This window comes from Hippopotamus amphibius, chromosome X, assembly GCF_030028045.1.
Source record: "Hippopotamus amphibius kiboko isolate mHipAmp2 chromosome X, mHipAmp2.hap2, whole genome shotgun sequence".
Taxonomy (NCBI): Eukaryota; Metazoa; Chordata; class Mammalia; order Artiodactyla; family Hippopotamidae; genus Hippopotamus; species Hippopotamus amphibius.
The window spans coordinates 19,394,117-19,418,641 of record NC_080203.1 but is presented as its reverse complement, the minus strand read 5'-3'; the positions used below and the strand labels follow the sequence as shown (position 1 = coordinate 19,418,641).

At 37.9% G+C, this 24,525-nt stretch overlaps 1 protein-coding gene across 3 annotated transcripts in view; it reads right to left on the bottom strand.

Annotated features, from left to right (window-relative positions):
- Positions 1–24,525, bottom strand: part of GPC3 (glypican 3) — a 453,743-nt gene that overhangs the window by 152,468 nt on the left and 276,750 nt on the right. For all 3 annotated transcript variants that reach the window (XM_057718111.1, XM_057718110.1, XM_057718112.1), the window contains exon 4: positions 1,699–1,832. In XM_057718111.1, coding sequence (XP_057574094.1) covers positions 1,699–1,832 — 134 coding nt within the window. The remainder of the gene's footprint in view (positions 1–1,698; positions 1,833–24,525) is intronic.

Genomic DNA, 24,525 nt, shown 5'->3' with positions numbered 1-24,525 from the left:
CCTTCCTCCCTTCCTTCCCCCCTCCCTCCCTCCCTTCCTTCCTCCCTCTCCCTCTCTCTTTCTTTCTCTTTTTTTCCCAAAGGGTTCTTAAAAATTATTGAGGACCCCAAAGAGCTTTTGTTTACATGATCTATATTTATTGATATCTACTGTTTTAGAAATTAAAACGCAGGAATAATTTTTTTAATTTATTATTAATTTTAAATTAACAATGAGTCTTTATATGTAAGCATAAATAACATTTTTATGAAAAAAGTGAGAAAGGTGCTAATGCTTTTGCATTTTTGCAAAATATCTTTACTGCCTGGCTTAATAGGAGACACCTAAATTCTCCCATTGTCTTCTACATTTAATGTGTTTTGCCATATATTATTTTGGTTGAAGTGTATGAATAAAAGCCAGCTTCACATAGATATGTAGTTAGTAAAAGGAGGATCTTACAGACCCTCTGAAAGGGTATCTGGGACTCCCTGAGTTCTCAAATCACACTTCAAAACTGCTGCTATAGGAAAACTAGAAATTTATTAGGTTGGAAGTCAACGAAAGAAAATGTGACTTGCTGAAGTGCTTCTTTGGAGGACTATCTCTCAAGTGGCCTTACTGCCTTTCTCTCACTCTAAACTGTATCATATATGCCTATGAGTTACCATTTCAAAATCTCCTGTAGCAAATGGACATGAAAGGAATAATTTTGCCCAAATATGAGACTGTTACTTATTTCATCTCTTAATTTTTCATCTCTAGGCCAATCTCTTCCAATCCTCTCAAAGTCATCATGAGGCAGAACTCATGTCTAGCTATTCTTGAGCCAGTGCCAGGGTTGGCTACCTGTGCAATTCTTTAGGGGAAATCAATTCTCCTAGATTTGTGTTGTGCTTCCCAATCCAATTCCCACCCCTTATTTGTAACCATGAAACTAAAATAGGGAGGGAAGGAATCTGGACAGGAGGAGGAGGAACGAAGAGAATAAGAAACAAACTTTAATTTGGTCCCTTGACTGCTCTCTTAAGGAATAGAAACAAAATCCTTCATTTTATCATTCTTAAAAGAGTGTGTACTACTATATTTTAAATAGATAACTAACAAGGACCTACTGTATAGCACAGGGAACTTGGCTCAGTATTCTGTAATAACCTAAATGGGGTAAGAATTTGAAAAAGAATGGATACCTGTATGGGTATAACTGAATCACTTTGATGTACCCCTGTAACTAACATATCATTGTTAATCAACTATACTCCAATATAAAATAAAAAGTTTTTAAAAAAGAGTGTGTAGAGTGTGCAGTATGTGTGTATACACATGAGAGTGTCTTGCCAGTTTCTTTGTTGAGCTCACCCCTGACTCACTGTTAATAATGGGGAAAGCCACAAACCAAGCCATGGAATTGTGAGAGCAGATCATAAGCAGAAAAGGTTTTGTTTAATCAATTAAAAATCTTGAATAGAGAAGTCTATTCCACCCTGTGTTGCTGTACTGGATATTTACATATGGTAAATTTACATTTAAATATGGCTTGGATATAATACAATATCTTTTTTCTTTAACATTAACAGATGATAGAATTTAATTAATCAAACGCTCTACTCAGAAGAACTAAATAACATGTATTTAAGAAGCTTCCTTCCAGTGGTTTTTGACCTTAAAACACAATTGCTAATTGTATGCTGAAATAGAGGGGAAAAAAAAACCTCTCACCTTCTTCGGCTGGATAAGGTTTCTTCATGTTCTACATGAGCAACTTTTAATACCTTCTTGTCAATAAACAGATCTTCAGGATAATAAGCAGATCTATATTGACGTTGTTGAGAATGGGCACATAACTTGCCAATCTGAAAAAAGAAACGCAATATAATCATATGATACTTTCACAGATATGACAGTACAAACAAATTCTGAAACGCACGTCAATTTCTCCCCCAATTTCTTTTTAAAGAGCAGAACAAAGCTATTACTGGAGTCAAAAAAGGTGATATGCTTTTAAGGCAAAGAACCATCTGTGGAAAAGAAGGCTGAAGACTGTGGTGGGGCACTTTGAGCACAGTCTATTCAGAGATTTCCTAAGATGAAAATGCTGTTTATTTCTATAGTGAAGTACACATTTGAGAGGACCCTTTACACAGGACGTACGCTACTGATACCTTTCAATGGCACTTGATATTTATCCCTATGAAGTTCACAAATGGGAACTGCCAAGTTTAGGAAAGTCTGGTGCAGGAAATGAGGGGTGTGTGAGAGATGTGTAGTCTGTTAATAGAAGAGCAACCTCCTGCGCACAAAGTGCTCCTGATTCTTCCCAGCATTTTGGTAGCTCTTTTTTTAATTATATAAGTTTCAGGTGTACAGCATTATAATTTAAAGCTTAGCTCCTTTAAACTCACACAGCCGTGATAAAAACGGCATCGGCTTTCTTACTTATCTCAATTCTAAATGATTGATTTGGTTAAATTATTTGTAGATTTACTATTTTTTTCACTTTCGGTCAAAAGCCTGAATGAACTTCTATATAAATAAGTATGAATATTAACATACATCTCCCTTGTGCCAGACGCTATGCTGCATTGCTCTGTGTGTTATTTTAACAAGGCCAAGGGCTTTTCAATACATAATCAGATTCAGACAGCCCCACTTTATGGCTGAGGAAATTGAGGCTCAGAGAGGCTAAGTGACTTGCCTAAGACAAATAGGCAGTGGATTCACTGTCGGACTTTGAACCCATTTGTCTGACGTCAAAGCTAATGCAATATCACCTTCCAAGAAGATGATGCTTTATTTCCAGTTGCTTACATTCTACGTTTTGGGGGAAAAAAAAGAATTCCCAGTTCTCAAAAACATAGCCAACATAGCTAAGGTGAAAATATAGATTGTATACTTTAGGAAAAATACTAGAAATACCTCGTGAAGACAAGAGTTATATCTTTGTCACTTCTGTACCTCCATGGAATTCACACTGGATTTTGTACACTGTTAGGCACTTAAATACAAATTAATTGAAGTGAATTTAAGGCAAATCCTAGGATCCAATCTGGCACACCATCCCACTGATAGGCCATGGGCTCTGAGTGGTAATTCCAGCTTTTGGATTTCTGAAGATGGCCCTGAAATATTCACTAAATTATATGTCTCTTTATAAAAGCATAAATGGCACTAGTTTGTACAGCTTTGGAAAGTCATCCATATATAAATAAATTTTTGAATTAGAAAAAAATCTAGAATTAGCAGTAGCATCACCTCCTTTTTTGAAAGATGGCACCTATAGTATGATAGTCAGACTACCTCTTCTCAATAGTTTATCTTAACGGGAATGAAACAAAAGTTGCAGACACTTTAAAATATTCCATTTGGCTTTGGAATTACGATACTGATTTTTTCAGATTTGCTGATGTAATGCTATTTGACTTGGGTTAATATTAACTTCAGATGAAGAATCTGTATTCTCTGAATTTGCCCTATTCAGTAGCAATCTTGGAGGGTACTTTAGGTAGGGGGCTGCCTGGCTGTACTGGGGAGTTCACTTCCAATCACTTCCAGAGCACCTAATGCAACTACAAATAACTGAGGGCAGACTCTACATCATAAAATTATGTCCATAAACACATACGTGTTTCTTTGTTAAACTGCAGGTGAACGTTCATGGAACAAAACCTTGATTTTCCTTCCATAAATATATATTAATGACTGTGAACATACATCAACGTGAGAGGCTGTTTCACCAGAATCAAAGTATTCTTAGTACTTTTGGGAGCACAGGACACATTCTCTTGACTGACACCTGTTCCAATTCTAGCACGAAAATAAAAGTCTTTCACACATCTTTCACAGTAACTTGTCTACTTGCAACCCACAGCTGTGAAATCTCCCTCCTCATTGAAAGTCTGCCCTTTGTATCAGTGAATACTAATTGGACCCCAGCAAGACTTTAAAATTTTGAGCCCCTCCCAATGTACTGGAAAGGGGTGCAGCTGAGGCAAAATTAGGAAGGTTAAGAGCAAATGAGAATGTAGCCAGCCTGCAGTCTGACCTTGCTTCCCAAGCCACCCAATGTGGCATTATCAAGCCGACTTCCCACAGCTCTGTGTGGGGTAAGGGGCAAACAATGGTGTCCTGCCAACACTCCCACTCTCCTATCTGAAATCTGCCACATCTTATCAGACAGCCTGTATTTTCTTCCACAAATCTACCATGAAGCAAATTCTTCTCATATACAAAGCATTTGTCAAATGTAGACCCCCCCCCCCCCTTGGGCCCTTCTCTCCCCATCTTTCACCTCCACACCGTGTGAGCTGTAGGTGAATATCATGAGCTTATTTTGAGAAGTGGACACGAAAAGAAAACATAATTTACAAAGAGGTGCGGTATTCACATTAAAGAGGTCCTTTCAGTTTTATACTTGGGAAACATCAGGCTATGCCGGGAGACCTGGGGCTTATTCCACAGATGCACTTACTAAAGAAGCCAGCCTCCCAAGTGGCATTTGAGAAATCAGTATCCTGCCCAGGAGTTTTAGGTTCTTAAATAAAAAGTGCAATCCTTTCACCGACTAATGTACCTAGTCGAGGATACCACTACCTTTAAATTTAGTTAGTTGGAGTGAATTTATTGGCTAGGAAGGTGTCTCTATCAATAGACCTGGAATACAAAACCTTTTTGTTTTCCATGAATTGTGATTCCTAACGGTGCCTTTATTTATGTGCCAGAACCTGCGGCAAGGAAAGCAATAGTGCTCTTAAGTGTTATCAGCCTTGAAGTGTTATAAGAAGGCAGGGAGTCTGACCATACCCAGGCCAGCACGTCATTCTAGTAACGCTGGCACCATTCTTCCCTAACCAGGGTCCAGAAGCACTGGCCTTTTACATACATGAGGAAAATACACTGCTGGGCCTACCAAGGTATTTGTAAGTAAGAGCCCGGTAGACTGGACGGCAGGAAGCACGGCCTGCAACCCCACTTCTACCTCTCACTCACAAAAGGACTTCCTTTTGACCTGCTCCCACAGTTTCCCTCCACCTGTAACCTTAGTCTCAAACAAAAGAGGAAGATATGGTATGTGAAGTGTCATATTTTATTCTGGGCTCCTTTGAAAAGGTGGCGGGGAGGGGAATTACTTTACAAGTAGAGTATGTTACCAAAGATTCTGAAACCATGCCAAGCAGTTCGGTTTGATGCAATTCAAGCATGCACCCCATAATTGACATGTCGAGAAATGCAGATACTCCACTGGTTAAATTCATTCTCCGCCCCCCATTCATTGTTGGTTCTAGGAAGTCTCAGGTGACAAAATCTCAGAGTTGATATTTCCCTGCGGATGGCTGAGCAGAGAAAGAGAGTTTATATTGTAAGCTTCTCATCAATACCAGTACCTCACATTTGTAACATAATACCTAACTCCAGCCTAGTGCTTCACAGAAAACTTCTACATCCATTCGCCATCCTATCCAGTGAGTCTTTAACAATCCTCTGAGGCAAACGGTGCAGGTATTATTGACGCCATTTTAGAGATAAGGAAACAGGCTCACAAAGGCTAAGGAACTGAAACAAAGTCAAATGCCTAGTAAATGGCAGAGAGGGGCCTGGAACCCAGACCTGTCTCACTTTAAAACCTATGTTTTTGTTTTTTTCCCCCTATGCCATGGATTTCTGTCAAGAGGATAGACTCAAAAAAAAAAACAACCAAACAAACAAACAAAAACAAAAAACAAAAAAGAGGATAGACTCTGGGGCTTCCCAGTATTAGGTGTGGCCCAGTTCTGTGGTCCTGTGGACATCCCATCCATAATTGGAGAAAGATAATGATTATGAAGTATTAAAACTGTACTTCAAAGAAGGGCTAGTTATTAAAGATAGACAGAAAATTGACATCCAATTTTAACCTAAGTTTCAGGCAGTACTACTCGTGGAATGATTTAAACTCTTTGACCTGCCAGGCAAGAGTCATTTCACAACCATACTAAAGCCCTGCATGTCCAGTTCTGTGGGATGTGGGAAAGACGGTTCTCAAGTAGGTCCAGCCTGCTGCCTGCAGAATATCCCTGGACCCTGCCTCCTGAAGTCAGATTCTTGGATTGGCTACAAAATCTGTAATTTCTACAATTTAACCCAGGTCTAGTCTGATGTCTGGCCTGAGAATATTCTTTATAGTTTTCCCCCTAGTGGAGATTCCAGGTTGATCCTATGGCTACAAAAAATACAATGGATTTAAGTTTTTAGGTATAATAGCCAAAAAGATTAAAAAATGGCAAGGGGGTGGGTGCAACTACAATAGAGTATCTCTGACTCTCTCCTACTCTTAACTAGCCCTAACAGATCTATTTTGCTTTCAATTTAAAAATCAGATGTATGACTTTACATTCTCTTTCTCACAAAATGGAGAAGAGGGCAGTGTGTGTGTATGTGAGTCTGTGTGTTCTAACTTACATGGCCTATAATAGAAGGAAGAGCAGGAGGGAGGGGGAAGAAGAGGAGGAAGCATAAGTGGAAAGAGAAAAGTTCCCATCATTAAGTCCGTGGCAGGAGAAGAGCCAGGGACACATCAGTCTGCCCTCAGAAATCTGACAGCTTTTGACAGGGAAGATGAATGTCACGCTGACTTGTACTCAGTGAGCAGTACAACTCCTTCCCTCTCAAGAGCTGCACCTGAGGCCACCAAGACTTGAGGACCTCCAGAGGACCTTTTTGGTTTTATTTAATTATAGAATAAATATTCTACTAGACTCCAGCTGATGACTGTGGTCCCAAGAAGTGCTTTTCTGAGAACTGTTGCTAAATAATTGGTATAAATGTTGTCTTTGATAGTCAATGGATTAATCAGAACCCTGAAGAATTAAAAATAAAACTTCCTCTATGCTTATGCAATTTAAATATCAGTTCTGACCCTGCGGTCCACTCTGGAGGAATATCACCTGTGGCATTTGTTTTAGGGTACCTTGGGGCTGGGGTTAGGGTAGTGTGGGAATACCATACATTTCCAGTTAAAATAATGAACTTCAGTTCATTGTGTTAAATTGTCTACTGTATCATTGTTCGATTTCACTTAATTAAATCTTAAAAGTTTTAAAACAAAATATACATTGAAATTATGTGATATACAACATAAACTTTTAAATAGTAGCAACCATGCCCATTTAACAATTCTACAGGTATAATAAAAATGCTAATATATGTTAATGTTTAGTCTGTGGTTAATGTTTTGTCTTGTTAATTTCCCCAGGGCTTTTATTACTGATTTAAATCTGCCACACTACTCAACTGATTGCACTGCTTCCACAAACTGCATGGAAGTAGCTCAAATGAATACTGATTAACAGAAATGAACAAACATTTGGCTGGGCAAACCATTCTTATTATATGCTTGTAATCATTACATACATTTTCTTACAATGAGATGGGCATGGCAGGCAGTTTCCACTCATTTTTCCTACAGAAAATATGTACGTGAGCATTAAATTAATTTATGACCTTGTACTTCAGGAAGCACATCATTATTAATTAACTATTGATTGATCTGGATACAGAGCACAGAAGATAATGAACAGACCTGGTGACAATGTAAGCGTTTTATTCCCCCACAGATTTGCTGTGACTCATCATTAATTGCTTGACCATTAAAAGTTCACTAATAATCTGTAATGTATTCTAAATCAAGCTATTTTAAGAAGTCAGGTGCCATTGTTTAAACATTCTTTAAATAAATTGGAATTTTTTAAAAAAGGAACTAATGTCCTACAGATCAGTCTGATGTTAACTTGAACTATAGCACTATGATAGTGAAAAAAGCATGCAATTTGGAGGCAAGAGGCCTCGGTTCCAGTCCCAGCTCATCCTCTTACCGTTTCAATAACTCTAGATAAGTCTTTCAACCTCCTTCAAACTCAGCTTCCTCATCTGAAAAATGGAGACAACAATGCCCGCCATACCTGGCAGAAGTGCGAGGGTCAGACAAAATAATGGATGAAAGTATAATGTCTCCCACATCCAGACAGAAAATTGACTCATTCATTCCGTACGAGGGAACTGCTTACCTTCTGCAGCCCGGTTTGTGTTTTAGAATCCTGGCTCAGCTGGCCAGTACACAGCTAGCTGTAAGTAACATCGGAAGGAGTTCTTTTGAAGGGGAACTTGGAGAAAACAGTGAAAGTGTCTGGTGAGACTGGGCCCCACTCTGAAAGGGAGCCATTTGCCCACGTTGCTCACGCATCGCAGTCTGATCTGTTTCGCTCTGGGACACCTGGAATACCCCCTTTTGCTCTTCAGCGCCCCCATCACTGATGGGGGGGTCCGTGATCTTTGCCAGTTGCCCTGTGTCTCTAACCTGTTTGCTTGTGTCCGCGGGAATGAATGCTGTGGGGATGGGAGACAGGTTTTAAAAAATCCTTTTGTGGAAGAGACTTGCCCTTTACTAATGTATAGCTGCCACAAGTGGATTCTGAGCAGAAACTAGAACCCTGCATGTGTGCCTAACGCTTTTTATGCAATACCAATCCCTTCCCAGCACCAGGAGCCCAGGACATTATTGCTTAATCACATATGGCCAGTATTGTGAGGGTTAAAAGAGAACTTCATGTAGTCAATAAACTCATTACTGAATGCAAACACCACTCCTTCAAATGTACTCATCTGCTTGCGTTCCCTGTCTCAGTGAAAAGGAATTATCACCTACTCAGTTGCGCAAGCTGGAAGAAACTAAAACATTTCTGGTAAATTCTCCCTCTGCCTGACTCCTCTATGTCCAGCCACTAAGTCTTATTTTTTTCTCTCTTATAAATAACTTTTAAACTTTTGCACTTTTCTCTATACTCAGGCTTAGCATACCATTAACTACCTTAGAGCAGTGCTTCTCAAACTTTAATATGTATACAAATCACCTGGGAATCTTACCTATTTAGATTCATACACAGTAGATATGGGGTGAGGTCTGAGATGAGTAGCAAGGCCCTAGCGCAATGGTTCGCAAAGTGTGGCTCCAAAACAAGTAGCATCAGTCTCACCTGGGAACTCATTACAAATGCAAATTTTAAGGCTCAATCTTAAATCTATTGAATCAAAAACCCTTGGAGTAAGGTCTGGCCACCTGTTTTCAAGGGATGTGATGCACACTCAAGTTGGAAAACCACCACTACACAGACCATACCAACATCCACTTAATTGGTCCCCCAAGCTCTACTTTTGACCTCTTCCAATTCATTCCTACTAGCAGCAGTTCTCTGAGACCCTCTCAGGAGGTCCTACAGGTCAAACCTATTACCATAATAATACTAAGACTTTATTTGCCCTTTTCACTCTTATTCCCTCACAAATATATAATTTTCCAGAGGCTTCATGCTGTGTAATGACATAATTGCTCTGGAATATGTGTTTGTCTGTTCTAGAATTTTCTAAGATAACAGGTTTAGAGCACCAATATGTATACTTTTTCAGAGGTTAACTTATTCTCAGTCCTTAGTGTTCGCATTGGCTACTTAGATTACACTTACTTTAATTTTTTAACTTCATTATCATTTAATAAATCATTTTAAAATCTTGAAGTTTCGTGTCTATGCAAAAACATAAGTAAATACAGTTTGTAGTCTTATTTGCAATAATATTTAAACATTTTTTGAAAAAATCTGTTTTAAGGTTAACTAACTTATAGACTAAATTCTAAGAAACAAAAATATGAAAAAAGTTCATTCCTTTGGCCTTATAGACACTAATAATTCATTTTACTGTGTCTAATTCAACAGAATATTTAAGAATAGTATTGTAGTGTGAGCTAAGTTGTAGTCATCTTGAAAATCAGTTTAAAGAAAAAGGAATTAAATATTTAAAAGGAATGTTATGGACTCTAAAAGTCAAGAATATTTGTTACAGTTTTTCAAAATAAAAATAGAAAAGCAAAAAAAAAAGAAGAAAAGAAATAAAAAAACAAAAAATGGAAAAGCAACTGAAACATAGTATAGGGTAAGCTATTGTATTACAGTAGCTGGAGGAGTACACATAATAGTGGAGAAACTAATAAACACTGTAGGGTTGACATTTGCTCAATGTCTACTAGATGAAGAGTCAGAGGAAATCACACTACCTTCCAACAAAAGAAGCTAACTCACAAAATTAAAGATTTAGCTGCAAACATAAAGATGGAGTTAATATCTCCTCAGCAGAATTGTGTTTTTGCCTTTCAAATGGACAAATCTACCGACATGAGCTGGACTTGCTGTTTTCCTTGTATCCGTCCAGTATCAGTACCAAAAAATTCATTGAAAAAGATCTATAATATGAGAGCTTGGGGAAAAAACAAGAGGAGTGCTGAAATATTCAGTGTTGAATACTGTTGTTCAAATTCATGGTTTATCCTCAAAAAATGTGAGGACGTTTACACTGATGGTGCAAAAGATATGGAAGGTAAAACTGTTGGCACCTTAGCATGAGTCAGGTTAGAGGCACCAAACGCTAGTAGTAGTATTTTTCACTGCTATGCACTCCCAGTTTTTTAAAAAGCCAGTTTCACTTAAGAATGTACTTGAAAAAATAGCAAAAATTTTAGCAAATGTTGACCCTTGACACGTCTTTTTATTATTATGTGTGAGGAAATGGCAACTATGCCTAAAGTACTCCTGCTACATACTGCAGTATGATGATCATCTAGAGGAAAAGCCCATGGGTGACTGAATTGAGATGAACTAGACACTTTTTTCATGAAACATTATTTTCACTTGAAAGACTGACGAGCAAACTACTGTTAATCAAACTAAGTGTTTGGCAGACATTTTCTTGGAAAGGAACAAAGTGAGCCTGTTACTTTAAAGAAAACAATTGATAGTTTGTAACCAATGATAAAATTTGCACTATCAGGGTTTCCAATTGCACATGTAAGGAGCTTGTAAGTTGCTGCTCCATCCTAAAAACAAGCAAGAAGCTAAACAGACTGAAAAATCAACTCTTCCTGGATCTATATGAGAAGAGGGGAGAGACGGTAAACCACTGCTACCAAGACTGGAGTGTCGGACAGACAAACACAGGGAGTAAGAGATGACCAGAGCAGAGACTCAGGAGCAGAAACTGCCTTGGGACCCAGTGCTGGAGTAGAAAAATGAACTGTAATTGACAAACTGCTGGAGGCTCAATGAAGACAACTCTGAAAGTTAAAATCTCCAGGGGGACCTAGCCATAAGGGCACCCCAACAATGTTGTGAATTCTACCTTCAGGAGCTTGACAAGATTCCCATAGTAAATATCTAAGAAAAATTCCCTCATGCTTCCAGCATGGGGAAGAGAAAAGGAACCATTTTGAAATACACCAGAGCACTCTGTTCTTCTCAACAAGGCGTGCCCTCAGGAGAATCTAGTTAACCAAAGCCTAATATGTTTGGGTATTTTCAGAACCTAACTCACCTGGGGAAGGGAAATAATCAACTCCAGGCCACTCTAGCCATCCCACCCCACATAATAGTGGAGGTGGAATTAAAAAAACTGAGAAACAGTTGGGAGGTTCACGGTCTAGAGGCTTAAGATCATTAAAGACCGAGACCTAAATATAGTACTGTAGACTGCCTCCTCTTCCCCTACACCTTACCACCTTATCATTACAGGCCTATTTATAGAAGCAGTTCCTTTTAACCAGTACATCATGTCCAGCTATCAAGAAGAAAATCACAAGGCATACTAAAAGGAAAAAAGCACAAATTGAAGAGACAGCAAGCATCAAAACCAGACATGGAAGGGATGTTGGAACTATCAGACTGGGAATTTAAAACAACTATGATTTATTAATAATGGATACAGTAAACAGCATGCAAGAACAGATTGGCAAAGCAAGCAGAGAGGTGGAAATCCTAAGAAAGAACCAAAAAGAAATGCTAAAGAGAAAACACACTAACATAAATGAAGTATGCCTTTGATGGGCTTATTAGTAGTCTGGACACAGCTGAGGAAAGAATCTCTAAGCTGGAGGATATGTCAATAGAATGCTCAAAACCAAAAAGCAAAGAGAACAAAGACAGATGAAAACAGAATAGAATATCCAAGAACTGTGGGACAACTACAAAAGGTGTAACATATGCATAATAGGAGTATCAGAAGGAGAAAGAAAGGAACAGAAGAAATACTTGAGATAATAATGACCGAGAATTTCTCCAAATCAATGTCAGATACCAGATCACAGATCCAGAAACCTTGGAGAACATCCAGCAGGATAAATGTCCCACCCCCTCCCCGCCAAAGAAACCCTACACCTAGGCACATAACTGTCAAATTATAGAAAGATGAAGAAAAATTCCTTAAAGAAGCCAGGCAGGGGGTGGAGGGGTGGAGGTGGGGGTGGGAGGAGGGGACAAATGCCTTAGCTATAGAGAAACAAAGCTAAGAATTACATCTGACTTCTCTTTAGGAACCATGCAATCAAGAAGAGAGTAGAGAGAAATATTTAAAGTGTTGAGAGAAAAAAAATCACCAATCTAGAATTCTGAGGGTACTCTGAAAAATACCATTCAAAAGTGAAGGAGAGCCTCCCACCATGTCCTCCACTCCCCGGAGATGGATGTGAGCCCTGAGAATCAGTCACTGAACTTTACCACGTTCTCCATGGCTCTGCTGCCCCCAAGAGAGACTGAGGGCTGAGGTCAGAGACACACCAAATGCATCTTTCACGCTTATTAAACAAGCTGTACCAGTTAGGAAAGATGGTGGTGAAGTAGAAGGATGTGGAACGCATCCCTCTCCACAGATGCATTAGGAATACACCAAAAGATGCAATATTTCCCACAGAGAACCAGCTGAACACCAGCAAATGACTCTGGACACCAGAAAAGACTGCAAAGATCCGAACATAACTGGTAGGGAGACACTTGCAATGGTTCAAAGAGGGTGAAGCAGCTGAGCTGTGGCAGATGGGAAAGAGTGAGAAACACAGGGAGGGTCTGCACCATGGCTCAGTGTGCCCAGATTGACACGTTGATTCGCAGCTGAACAGGGGGTCTGGGAGCGGGAGCATGGGAAGCAGAGAGCTGGTTCAGGGTGAGAAACATTGTTGGCGGTGGGAGACAGACCGAGGGGACAGGAGGGAAGAGGTCCGCAGCGAGGAGTGCCTACCGCAGAGAGCTGCAAGACCATAGTGGCGGCTGGATACTGCTGACCCACAAGCGGGGGGGAGGAGCCGCGGGCATAGCCTCTCTCTCTTGGCACCTGCAATGGACAGAGGAGGACCCCAGTGCGCCAAGCTAAGGCACTCAGGGATAACAAAGGCACCAGGGAGGGGCTGGCTTAGAGTGCCTACAGCCGAGAGCCAAAAGCCCCACAGAGTGGTCCAACTCTGAGACATTCTGTTTACACCTGAGCCGCCTGCATCCCTCTGAAACAGGCATTGCCACACCCGACTGAACCGCCATGTGCCAGACACTGCTCACTCACTCCCAGGGGAAGGAACCACTACTGTACCCTCTCCCTCCCCACATACCAGGCTTACAGACAAACAATAAAGGAAGCTCTGCTGGTCACAGAATAATACAAAAAACCCAAGGTGGGGAGAAGGACACTTACAGCTGAGACCCCAAGGAAACAGAAACATTAGTATTGATTCTATTGAACTGGTCTATTCTGGGGTCAGTTCTAGTTTTTTTTAATTATTATTTATGATCTTAGTCCTAAGGGATCTACAAGTTTTAGAACATATTTTTTATTCCATTTTATTCTATTTTTATTTTAGCCTTTTTATATATTTCTATTTCTAGCTGTTTTTTGTAGTGCTGACTGTATCTTTCCTACCTTCTTTTCATCTCTATCTTTTATACATTTCTATTTCTTTCTTTTTCTTTTCATATTTGCAGTCACACTACGCTCTTCTGTTGCCCTGTCTTCTATCTTTTTTTAGTTTATTTTATCTTAATATACTTATAAGCAATATTATCACTCTGCTCTGTCTCCGTGCTTTATTCTCCAGGTGACACACTGCTTTGGTATTTATTATTATTATTATTTTTTTTTTTGGCACACGGGCTTAGTTGCTCCGTGGCATGTGGGATCTTCCTGGAGCAGGGATCGAACCTGTGTCCCCTGCATTGGCAGGTGGATTCTTAACCACTGCGCCACCTAGGAAGCCCCTGCTTTGGTATTTATTATTATGTTTTTGTCTTTATCTTAGTTCTAAGTATAATTGTCTGATTTCATTCTGAGAATCTTCAGTCTGTCTGGTGGTACTCTAGCTCTTTATTATATGTGATCCTAGACTTCAATATCTCCCTGGATTTGTGTTTGTGTGTGTGTGGTGTTATTTGTTTACTTGTTTGTTTTTGCTTCTGTTTCTGTTTTGTTCTATTTTGGTTTTGAATTTCTGTTGGTTTTCTCTTTGATTGCCTGATAGCATACTGGGGTTCTTCTGTCAGGTCTTTCTAGTGCCTTACGTTCTATTGGATTCAGCATTTGTGTGTCCTATACATGTATATGTTTCCTTGACTTAGTACTTGTTTGACTCAACACTCTGCCATTAGTCTGGGGCTTGGACAGTCTTCTTTAAACCCCTTTATTGCCAGGACAAGCAACCTCTGAAGTTTGGACTACCATGAGAAAACAAAGAAACACCATGCAGGCAAACGAGCAGGAAAAAACCCCACAAGACCAAATAAATGAAGAGGAAATAGGAAAAATGCCTGAAAAAGAATTCAGAGTAATGACAGTAAAAATGATACAAATTCTCGACAACAAAATACAGAAAATACAAGAAACAGTTAATAAGGACTCAGGATAACTAAAGAACAAACAAACAGCAATGGACAACAAAATAACTGAAAATAAAAATACTCTAGATGGTATAAACAGCAGAATAACTGAGGCAGAAGAAGGAATAAGTGAGCTGGAAGATAAAATGGGGGAAATAACTGCCACAGAGCAGGAAAGAGCAAAAAGAATAAAAAGAATGGAAGACAGTCTCAGAGACCTTGGTGATAATATTAAGAGCAACAACGTTCGAATCATAGGCATCCCAGAAGAAGAAGAAAAAAAGAAAGGGTCTGAGAAAATATTTGAAGAGGTTATAATGGAAAACTTCCCCAACATGGGAAAAGAAATAATCAAGTCCAAGAAGTGCAGAGAGTCCCATACAGAATAAACCCAAGGAGAAATACACCGAGGCACATATTAATCAAGCTAATGAAAATTAAACACAAAGAAAAAATATTAAAAGCAGCAAGAGAAAAGCAACAAATAACATATAAGGGAAAACCCATCAGGATAACAGCTGATCTTTCTGCAGAAACTCTGCAGGCCAGAGGGAATGGCAGGATATACTGCAAGTCCTGAAAGAGAAAAACCTACAGCCAAGAATACTCTACCCAGCAAGAATCTCATTCAGATTCGACAGAGAAACCAAAAGCTTTACAGACAAGCAAAAGGTAAGAGAATTCAGCACCACCAAACCAGCCTTACAACAAGTGCTAAAGGAACTTCTCTAAGTAGGAAACACAAAAGAAGGAAAACACCTACAAATAAAAACCCAAAACAATTAAGAAAATGGTAATAGGAACACACATGGCAATAATCACCTTAAATGTAAATGGATTAAATGCTCCAACCAAAAGACACAGACTGGCTGAATGGATACAAAAACAAGACCCTTCTATATGTTGCCTACAAGAAACCCACTTCAGACCAAGGGATACATATAGACTGAAAGTCAAGGGATAGAAAAAGATATTCCATGCAAATGGAAGGCAAAAGAAAGCTGGAGTAGCAATACTCATATCAGACAAATTAGACTTTAAAGTAAAGACTATTACAAGAGACAAGGAAGGTCACTAAATAATGATCAAGGGATCCATCCAAGAAGAACATATTACAATTGCAAATATCTATGCACCCAACATAGGAGCACCTCAACACAAAAGGCAAATGCTAACATCCATAAAAAGGGAAATCAACAGTAACACAATAATAGTGGGAGACTTTAACACCCCACTTACATCAATGGACAGATCATCCAAACAGAAAATAAATAAGGACACACAAGCTTTAAATGACACATTAGACCATCTCGACTGAATTGATATTTATAGGACAATCCATCCAAAAACTACAGAATACACTTTCTTGTCAAGTGCACATGGAACATTTTCCAGGATAGATCATATCTTGGGTCACAAATCAAGCCTTGGTAAATTCAAGAAAATTGAAATCACATCAAGCATCTTCTCAGACCACAACGCCATGAGACTAGATATCAATTACAGGAAAAAAATGTAAAAAATACAAACACATGGAGGCTAAACAATACGCTATTAAAAAACCAAGAAATCACTAAAGAAATCAAAGAGGGAATCAAAAAATATCTAGAAACAAATGACAACGAAAACACAACAACCCAAAACCTACGGAACACAGCAAAAGCAGTTCTAAGAGGGAAGTTTCTAGCAATACAGTCCTACCTCAAGAAACAAGAGAAATACGGAATAAACAACCTAAACTTACACCTAAAACAATTAGAGAAGGAAGAACAAAGAAACCCCAAAGTGAGCAGAAGGAAGGAAATCATAAAGATCAGATCAGAAATAAAGGAAAAGGAAAAGAAGGTAGCAACAGCAAAAATTAATAAAACTAAAAGCTGGTTCTTTGAGAAGATAAACAAATTTGATAAACCATTAGCCAGACTCATCAAGAAAAAAAGAGAGAAGATGCAAATCAACAGAATTAGAAATAACAAAGGGAGTCCAACTCAAGGATGGAAGATGCCTTAGAGGACTGGGGCAGGGAGGGTGGGGGGGACTCGAGGGGGGAGCGTCAAGGAAGGGAGGGAATATGGGGATATGTGTATAAAAACAGTTGATTGAACCTGGTGTACCCCCAAAAAAATTAAAAAAAAAAAAAAAAAAAAAGGAGAAGTAACAACGGACACCTCAGAAACACAAAAGATCATGAGAGACTACTACAAGCAACTATATGCCAATAAATTGGATAACCTGGAAGAAATGGATACATTCTTAGAAAAATACAATCTTCCAAGACTGAACCAGGAAGAAATAGAAATTATGAACAGACCAATCACAAGTATGGAAATTGAGGTAGTGATTAAAACTTTCCCAACAAACAAAAGCCCAGGGCCAGATGGATTCACGGGCGAATTCTATCAAACATTTCGAGAAGAGATAACACCTATCCTTCTCAAACTCTTCCAAAATATAGCAGAAGGAGGAACACTCCCAAACTCATTCTACGAGGCCACCATCACCCTGATGCCAAAACCAGGCAAAGATGTCACAAAAAAAGAAAATTACTGACCAATATCACTGAGGAATATAGATGCAAATATCCTCAACAAAATACTAGCTAACAGAATCCAACAACACATTAAAAAAATCATACACCATGATCAAGTGGAGTTTATCCCTGGGATGCAAGGATTCTTCAATATACGCAAATCAATCAATGTGATACATCGTATCAACAAATTGAAGGATAAAAACCATATGATCATCTCAATAGATGCAGAAAAAGCTTTTGACAAAATTCAACATCCATTTATGATAAAAACTCTCCAGAAAATGGGCATAGAAGGAAATTACCTGAACATAATAAAAGCCATATATGAGAAACCAAAAGCCAACATCATTCTAAATGGGGAAAAACTGAAAGCATTCCCTCTTAGAACAGGAACAAGACAAGGCTGCCCACTCTCACCGTTATTGTTCAACATTTTTGGAAGTTTTAGCCACAGCAATCAGAGAAGGAAAAAAAAATAAAAGGAATCCAAATTGGAAAAGAAGAAGGAAAATTGTCACTCTTTGCAGATTACATGATATTATACATAGAAAACCCTAAAGACTCTACCAGAAAACTGCTAGCACTAATCAATGAATTTAGTAAAGTACCAGGATACAAAATTAATGCACAGAAATCTCTTGCATTCCTATACTCTAACAACGGAAGAACAGAAAGAGAAATTAAGGAAACACTCCCATTTACCATTGCAACCAAAAGAATAAAATACCTAGGAATAAACCTGCCTAAGGAGGTAAAAGACCTGTATGCAGAAAACTTTAAGACACTGATGAAAGAAATCAAAGACGACACAAACAGATGGAGGGACATACCATGTTCCTGGATTGGAAGAATCAACATCGTGAAAATGACTGTACCACCCAAAGCAATTTACAGATTCAATGCAATCCTGATCAAATTACCAATGGCATTTTTCACAGAACTAGAACAAGAAATCTTACGATTTGTATGGAAACGCAAAAGACCCCGAATAGCCAAAGCAATCTTGAGAAGGAAAAATGGAGTTGGTGGAATCAGGCTTCCTGACTTCAAACTATACTACAAGGCCAGAGTGATCAAGACAGTATGGTACTGGCACAAAAACAGAAAGGAAGATCAATGGAATAGAATAGAGAACTCAGAGGTAAGCCCAAACACATATGGGCACCTTATCTTTGACAAAGGAGGCAAGAATATACAATGGAAAAAAGACAGCCTCTTCAATAAGTGGTGCTGGGAAAATTGGACACCTACATGTCAAAGAATGAAATTAGAACGCTTCCTAACACCATACACAAAAATAAACTCAAAATGGATTAAAGACCTCAATGTAAGGCCAGACACTATAAAACTCCACGAGGAAAACATAGGCAGAACACTCTATGACATCCATCAAAGCAAGTTCCTTTTTGACCCACCTCCTAGAATCATGGAAATAAAATCAAGAATAAACAAATAGGACCTCATGAAACTTAAAAGCTTTTGCACAGCAAAAGAAACCATAAACAAGACAGGAAGGCCACCCTCAGAGTGGGAGAAAATACTTGCCAACGAAGCAATGGACAAAGGATTAATCTCCAAAATACACGAGCAGCTCATGCAGCTTCATACCAAAAAAGCAAATAACCCAATCCACAAATGGGCGGAAGACCTAAATAGACATTTCTCCAAAGAAGACAGTCAAATGGCCAACGAACACATGAAAAGATGCTCAACATTACTAACCATTAGAGAAATGCAAGTCAAAACCACAATGAGGTATCACTTCATACTGGTGAATGGCCATCAACAAAAAATCTAGAAACAATAAATGTTGGAGAGGGTGTGGAGAAAAGGGAACTCTCCTGCACTGTTGGTGGGAATTTACGTTGGTACAGCCACTATGGAAAACAGTTTGGAGGTTCCTTAAAAAACTTAAAATAGAACTACCATATGACCCAGCAATTCCAATCCTGGGCATATACCCAGAGAAAACCATAATCTCAAAAGAAACATGTACCATAATGTTTACTGCAGCACTATTTACAATAGCCAGGACATGGAAGCAACCTAAATGCCCATCAACAAATGAATGGATAAAGAAGATGTGGCATATATATACAATGGAATATTACTAAGCTATAAAAAGGAATGAGATGGAGCTATATGTAATGAGGTGGATAGACCTAGAGTCTGTCATACAGAGTGAAGTAAGTCAGAAAGAGAAGGACAAATATTGTATGCTAACTCATATATATGGAATCTAAAAATGGTACTGATGAACTCAGTGAAAAGACAAGAATAAGGATGCAGATGCAGAGAATGGACTGGAGATCTCGAGGTTTGGGGGGGGCAGAGGGTGAAGGGGAAGCTGAGACAAAGTGAGAGTGTAGCATAGACATATATATACTACCAAATGTAAAATAGATAGCCAGTGAGAAATTGCAGTGTAACAAAGGGAGTTCAACTCGAGGATGGATGATGCCTTGGAGGACTGGGACGGGGAGGGTGGGGGGCTATCGAGGGAGGGAGAGGATACGGGGATGTGTATAAATACAGATGATTGACCTTGGTGTACCTCAAAAACTGGTACAAGAGTGTAAAGCAATTATATTCCAATAAAAAAACAAAAAACAAAAAAAGGTAAAATTAGAACTACCATAGATCCAGTAATCCCTTTACTGGGCATATACCCAGAGAAAACCATAATCCAAAAAGAAATGTGTAGCATAATGTTTATTGCAGCACTATTTACAATAGCCAGGACATGGAAGCAACCTAAATGCCCATCAACAGATGAATGGATAAAGAAGATGTGGCATATATATACAATGGAATATTACTCAGCTATAAAAAGGAATGAAATGGAGCTATATGTAATGAGGTGGATAGACCTAGAGTCTGTCATACAGAGTGAAGTAAGCCAGAAAGAGGAAAACAAATATTGTATGCTAACTCATATATACGGAATATAAAAAATAGAAAAAAAATGGTACTGATGAACCAAGTGACAAGAGAAGAATAAGGATGCAGATGCAGAGAATGGACTGGAGGACATGAGGTTGGTGGGGCAGGGGGCGAAGGGGAAGCTGGGATGAAGTGAGAGAGTAGCATAGACATATATATACTACCAACTGTAAAATGGATAGCCAGTGGGAAGTTGCTGTATAACAAAGGGAGATCAACTCGATGATGGGTGATGCCTTAGAGGGCCGGGACAGGGAGGGTGCGGGGAGTCGCGGGAGGGAGAGAATATGGGGATATGTGTATAAATACAGCTGATTGACTTTGGTGTACCTCAAAAACTGGTAGAAGAATGTAAAGCAATAATATTCCAATAAAGAGCCTAAAAAAATAAAAAAAAAAAATAAAAATAGAGAAGGAAAAAAGAAAGTGAAGGAGAAATAAAAACTTTCTCAGATAAACAAAAATTAAGAGAATTTGTTGCCAGTAGACCTCCCTTTTCAGAAATGTTAAAGGAAGTTCTTTAGAGAGATGGAAAATAATATAGGTCAGAAACTCGGATCTACGTGAAGAAAGAATAGCATTGAAGAAGGAATAAGTGAAGATGGCATAAAAATGAAAACTTTTTTTCTTACTCTTAATTGATCTAACATAACAGTTTGTGCGAAATACTAATAGTAACAATGTTTTTGATTAGGTATGCTTATGTATATATCTTATGCATATATCATTATATATACTTAAATATAAATGAAATGACAGCACTGATACAAGAAATGGGAGAAAGGAATTGGGATTATTCTATTATTATAAGATATACACACTACCTGTGAAGTGGTATAGTGTTATTTGAAGGTGAAGTTGGATTAGTTGTAAATGTGTATTGCAAACTCCAGAGCAACCATTAAAAAATGTTTAAAATAACTATAACTGATATGCTAAGAAAGGAGAAAAAATTGTCACACAAAAAGCTCAATTAAAACCGCAAAAAACAGAAGAGTGGAAGACAAAACCAAGAACAAAGTACAAGGGCAACAAATAGAAAACACAGTAACCACTATGGTAAACATTAATCCAACTACATAAATAATAACTTTGAATGTCAGTGGTCTACGTGCATCAATTAAGACAGAAATTGTCAGGGTAGATAAAAAAGATGACCTAACTATATGTTGTCTACAAGAAACCCATTTTAAATATAAAGACACATATAGATTAAAAGTAAATGGATGGAGAAAAATATACCATGACAACACTATCCAAAAGATAGCAGGAGTAGCTATACTGATTTCAGACAGAGCAGACTTCAAAGTAAGGAAAGTTATCAGGGTAAAGAAAAAAGACATTACATAACGATAAAGGGGTCAATTCTGTAAGAAGACATAACAATTCTTAACATGTATGTACATAACAGCAGAGCATTAAACCACATGAAGCAAAAACTGATAGAACTGCCAGGGAAAATGAATGAATCCACTATCATAGTTAGAGACTTCAACACACCTCTCTCAGAAATAAACAGATTCCAGCAGGCAGAAAATCAGTAAGGACATAGTGGAACTTAACAACACTATCAATCAACTGGATATAATTGACATGTATAGACTATGTCATCCAACAACAGCAGAATACAAATTCTTCTCAATTGCACATGGGACATTCACCAAGATGGAAGACATTCTAGTCTATAAACACACCTTCACATGTTTAAAAGTAAAGAAATCATATAATGTCTGCTCTCTTACCACAACAGATTGAAACTGGAAATCAATAACAGAAAGATAACTGGAAAATTCCAGAATACTTGGAGATAAGATAATACGTTTCTATATAACACTTGGATCAAAGAAGACTAAAAGAAAATGAAAGTAAAACTTACCAAAATTTGTGGGATGCAGTGAAAGTAGTGCTTAGAGTAAAATGTATAGCATTAAATGCATACATTAAAAAATCATGAAGTTCTAAAAGCATTAAGTTTCCACGTTAGGAAACTAGAAAAAGACAAGCAAATTAAATCCCAAGTAAGCAGGAGAAAACAAATAATATGAATTGAAATAATATCAATTAGAGCAGAAATCAGTAAAACTGGAAACAGGAAATCAATAGAGAAAACCAATGAAAACAAAAGCTGGTTCTTTGTAAAAATCAATATAATTGATAATCCTTTAGCTAGGGTAAGAATAAAAGAGGACACAAATCAATAATATCAGAAATGAAAAGGAAATAAAAGAATACTATGAACAACTCTATGCCCACAAATTTGATAACCTATATGAAATGGACCAATTCCTTTAAAGACATGATCTGCCAAAACTTACACAAGAAGTAGATGATCTGACTAGGCCTATATCTATTAAAGAAATTGAATCAATAATGAATATCCTTCCAAAACAGAAAGCACCAAGCCCAGATGGGTACACTGGTGAATTCTATCAAACATTTAAAGAAGAAATTATAGCAATTCTGTACAATCTCTTTCATAGGATAGAAGGAGAGGGAATAACTTAAGTCACTATATGAAGCCACTCATTACCCTAATACAAAAACCAGATTATATGAAAAGATCCTTCACATTATATGCCATAAGGGAAATGCAAGTTAAAAGGAGATACCACTATACACCTATTAGAATGGCCATAGAACTGTTTTGGCTATTAGAATGCCCCAAATCTGGAACACTATCAACACCAAATGCCGAAGAGGAACTCTCATACTTTGCTGGGGATGAAAGTGGTGCAGCCACTTGGGAAGACAGTTTGGTGATTTCTTACAAAACTAACCATACTCTCACCATGCGATTCAGCAATTGCACTCCTTGGTATTTTCCCAAAGGAGTTGAAAACTTATGTCCACATAAAAACCTACACTAGGATGTTTATAGAAGCTTTATTCATAATTGCCAAAACTTGGAAGCAATCAAGATGTCTCTTAGTAGGTGAATGGATAAATAAGTTCTGGTATATCCATACAATGGAATATTATTCAGCACTAAAAAGAAATGAGCTATCAAGCCACGAAAGACATGAAGGACCATGTATACATGTTACTAATATTAAATGCATATTAGTAAGTGAAAGAGCTAATATGAAAAGGGCTACTTACTACATGATTCTAATTAGATGATATCCTGGAAAAGGAAAAACTATGAGACAATTAAAAGATCAGTGGTTGCCATGGTAGGGAATGGGGCAGACATGAACAGGCAGAGGATTTTTAGATGAGTGAAAGTACTCTGAACAGCTTGTCAGTTACTTGAACAGCTCTGGAAAATAACTGGGAAAATAAAAGATTATAAAGCAAGCCATTCAAAAAAAAAGAAAGGAAGAAAGGAAGAACTCTGTATGACATTACACTGAAGGATATATGTAATTATACTTTTCTCCAAAACCATAAAATATATAGTATCTAGTGAACCCTAAGATAAACTATGGACTTTGGGTGATTATGATGTGTCTTTGTAGGTTCATCCTTGGTTAAAATTAAAAAAAAAAAAAAAGAAAGAAAGAAAGAAAAGAAGGACCATTCTGGTGAGGGATTTTGCTGTTGTTTTTTTATTGTTGTTTGGTTGGTTTTGTTTTCTCTTTTAAAGGCTTATTATTTATTTATTTTAAAGTTTCTTTTTTGATGTGGACCATTTTAAAAGTCTTCATTGAATTTGTTACAATATTGTTTCTGTTTTATGGGGGTTTTTTTGTTTGTTTTTGGCCATGAGGCACGTGGGATCTTAGCCTCCCCGACCAGGGAATCAGACTCACACCCCCTGCATTGGAAGGTGAAGTCTTAACCACTGGACCACCAGGGAAGTCCCTGGTGAGGAATGTTGATAATGGGGAAGGCTATACATGTGTGGGGACAGGGGCAGTATATGGGAAATCTCTGTACCTTCCTCTCAATTTTGTTGTAAACCTAAAACTGCTCTCAAAAAATTGTCTTTAAATTAAAAAAAAAGTTTTCCACTATCAAGCAAAAATTAGAATTTGGAAAAACTTATATCTTCCACTATGAGCTTGACAGCTTCACAATACTGAAAAGCTTTTGATGAGAATATGGTAGTATTAATGTATATGATATTTTGACGTTATATAGTCAAGTGCATTAACCTTTGGCAGATCTGCATAACTCAGTGAACCAATATTCTTCAAATGATACAAAATCACACAATGGCTACAGATCCACTAAAACTGCAAGAAAGATTTTTTTTGTAACAGAAAATGAAAAGTTAATTGATATGGTTTTAGATTCCAAATTGCAGCTAACCTTTAAGAAACTATCACTTGTCAAATTTTTGTGTAATATCAGAGAAATATAGCCTTAATTATCTGAAAAGCATATTAAAACACTGTTCTTTTTCCAGCTGTATATCTGTGT